Source organism: Entamoeba nuttalli (genome assembly GCF_000257125.1).
Source record: "Entamoeba nuttalli P19 unplaced genomic scaffold asmbl_2668, whole genome shotgun sequence".
Lineage (NCBI taxonomy): Eukaryota > Evosea > Mastigamoebida > Endamoebidae > Entamoeba > Entamoeba nuttalli.
Window position 1 is genome coordinate 1 of NW_008575507.1, and position 2,289 is coordinate 2,289.

General features: G+C 26.6%; 1 protein-coding gene across 1 annotated transcript; it reads right to left on the reverse strand.

The window, feature by feature from the left end:
- Positions 1 to 561: 561 nt before the first annotated feature.
- ENU1_037020 (adenylyl cyclase-associated protein, putative) lies at positions 562 to 1,998 on the reverse strand (the record flags this gene model as incomplete). The annotated part of the gene is made up of 1 exon (XM_008857455.1): positions 562 to 1,998. The coding sequence occupies one exon, from the start codon at positions 1,996 to 1,998 to the stop codon at positions 562 to 564; it is 1,437 nt and encodes a 478-aa protein (XP_008855677.1).
- Positions 1,999 to 2,289: the final 291 nt, after the last annotated feature.

Here is a 2,289-nt window from a genome sequence, read left to right on the forward strand (position 1 = left end):
TATTGTTTATTATAAAGGTTTTTGTAAAGAAACGTATATTTATGTTATTATTAAAAAAAATGTAAGTATTGTAATATAATGTTATAGTTAAACCATTGAAACACATAGAGAGAATTTAAAATGAGTTATTGATATGAGTGTTATTATAATATTTTTATTCTTTCAATTTATTTATTATCCTCAATTAGAAAATAAGTTGATTAAATAACACACTAACCACAAATCATATAATGCATCAATAAAACAAAATTGCTCAACAACTAATTCAATAAATAATGCTTAAACTATTAAATAATTCTATCAATAAAATAAAACAATAAGTTTAACAATGAAAAAGAAATGAACAAAACACTTTCATAGTTATTAATGTATATTTCATACATACAAACACAATGATTTAACACAAATAATAATAAAAGAATGTAAAGAAATTCAATAAAACTAAAAAACGAGTTATAATCCTTCTTAACTACTTCTTATTTACACTTATAAAAAATGAATTTAAATCTATCTTCATAAATAAAAAAGAAAAAAAAGAATTTGATTAAAAAATTGAATTACTTATTTTGGGAAGTAATAAGATGATTTATCATGGAAATAAATTTGAGGATATAACTTATTCTCTTTAACAATAGTGTAAATTTGTTCTGGAATTGGATATTCAACTTCATCTTCTTTATCCTCTGGATTAGGGAATGAAATGTTAACAGCATCACATTTTGATGTATTAACAGTAGTATTACCATCAAGAGCTTTTTCAGACAAATGAACATTAACTGATTGTGATTTATCAATGTTGACAGTTGGTGTTAATTCAATAACTCTAATATCAATTGAGTTACAATTAATAACTTCAACATATGAAACAATGGTATCACAAATTAAAGTAAGTTTCTTACATCCATCAACTGAAATACAATTAATCTTTCCATTAACTTTAACTGCTGAATTTTCACATTTGAATATGTAAATAGAGTCTTGGAAAGTACCATCAATTTCAATATTCTTATTGCCGTTATGATATGAAATATCCCATTTATTAAGATTCTTTTCAATCTTTGGTGGTTTTTGAACTGCTGGTTTAGCTGTTGTTGGTTTTGGTGTGTTAGTAGTAACTTTCTTTGGTTCAAGTGGAACTTTGTCCTCTGGTTTCATATTCTTAGTTTTCATATCAGCAGTAACATGTTTAAGTCCTCCAGAAATAGCTGTTCCTTTATTTAATTCAGCAAATAAACCAGCTGGGTTTGGTTGTTGTTGTTTAACAACAGGTTTAGGTTCTTCTTTTGGTGTTTCAACTTTTGGTGCAACAGGAGCAGCTTGTGCAGAAGCAACACCTCCTTTTGGATTCCAAGTAAGTCCAGTAGTATGATATTGTTTAATATAAACAACCATTTCTTTTAAGAACTTAATGAAATTAAGTGCCCAATCATATTTATTTTGTTCTTTTCCTTTAGTAGCAACAAGGACTTTATTAGTATAGAATTCTGATCCTGGAATAAGATCTGCAACATATGGTGCTGGTGTTTTTTCAACACAAATCCATCCAAATACTGGAACTGCTTCTCCAATAGCACTAAGATAATTAATATATGGACTCTTGAAATTTTTATCTTTATATTCTCCAACAGCCATCATCTTCTCAGAAATTGGTTGAATCATTTTTTGGAACTCTTCTTGTGTTGGTTTTTGTGATTTTGCTGCAATTTCAATTAATCCTGACACTTGTTCTGCAACATTAAGGAAGTCATTCATACATTTACCAAGAACTTCATCAAACCCTTGTGCAGCTTCAACTTGTGGTTTAAGATATTCTTCAATAAGTTCTTTGAATGCTTGAACTGCCTTTGGAACATCACCACATTCACATGTTGAATTACTTGTAGATGATTTAGTACTATTAGTAGTATTTCCTTCTAATTTTTCTAATCTTGCTGTGACTGTTTCAAGTCTATTCATGACTTGAGCAAGAAGAGTTTTTAATTCAGCTTCAGTTGACATAAGACTATTTTACTATTTTTTAATTCAAGTTCCTTTTTGAACTTCTTTTTGATTTTTTAGTTTGACGTTCATATTTTTAGTTTTCTTTTTATTCTTTTAATTTTCTTCTTATTTTATTTGTTAATTCAATTAACTCTTTTTTCTCTCTTTTTATTCTTTTCAAATTTAAAAAAAAAATTTTATTTAATTTTCTTTTTTTTTAACAATGAAAATCATTTAAAGCTCTTCTTTGTTTTCTTCTTTCTTAATTTCTTCTTTAGTTTCTTCTTCTTTTTGTTTTTCTGCTTCTTT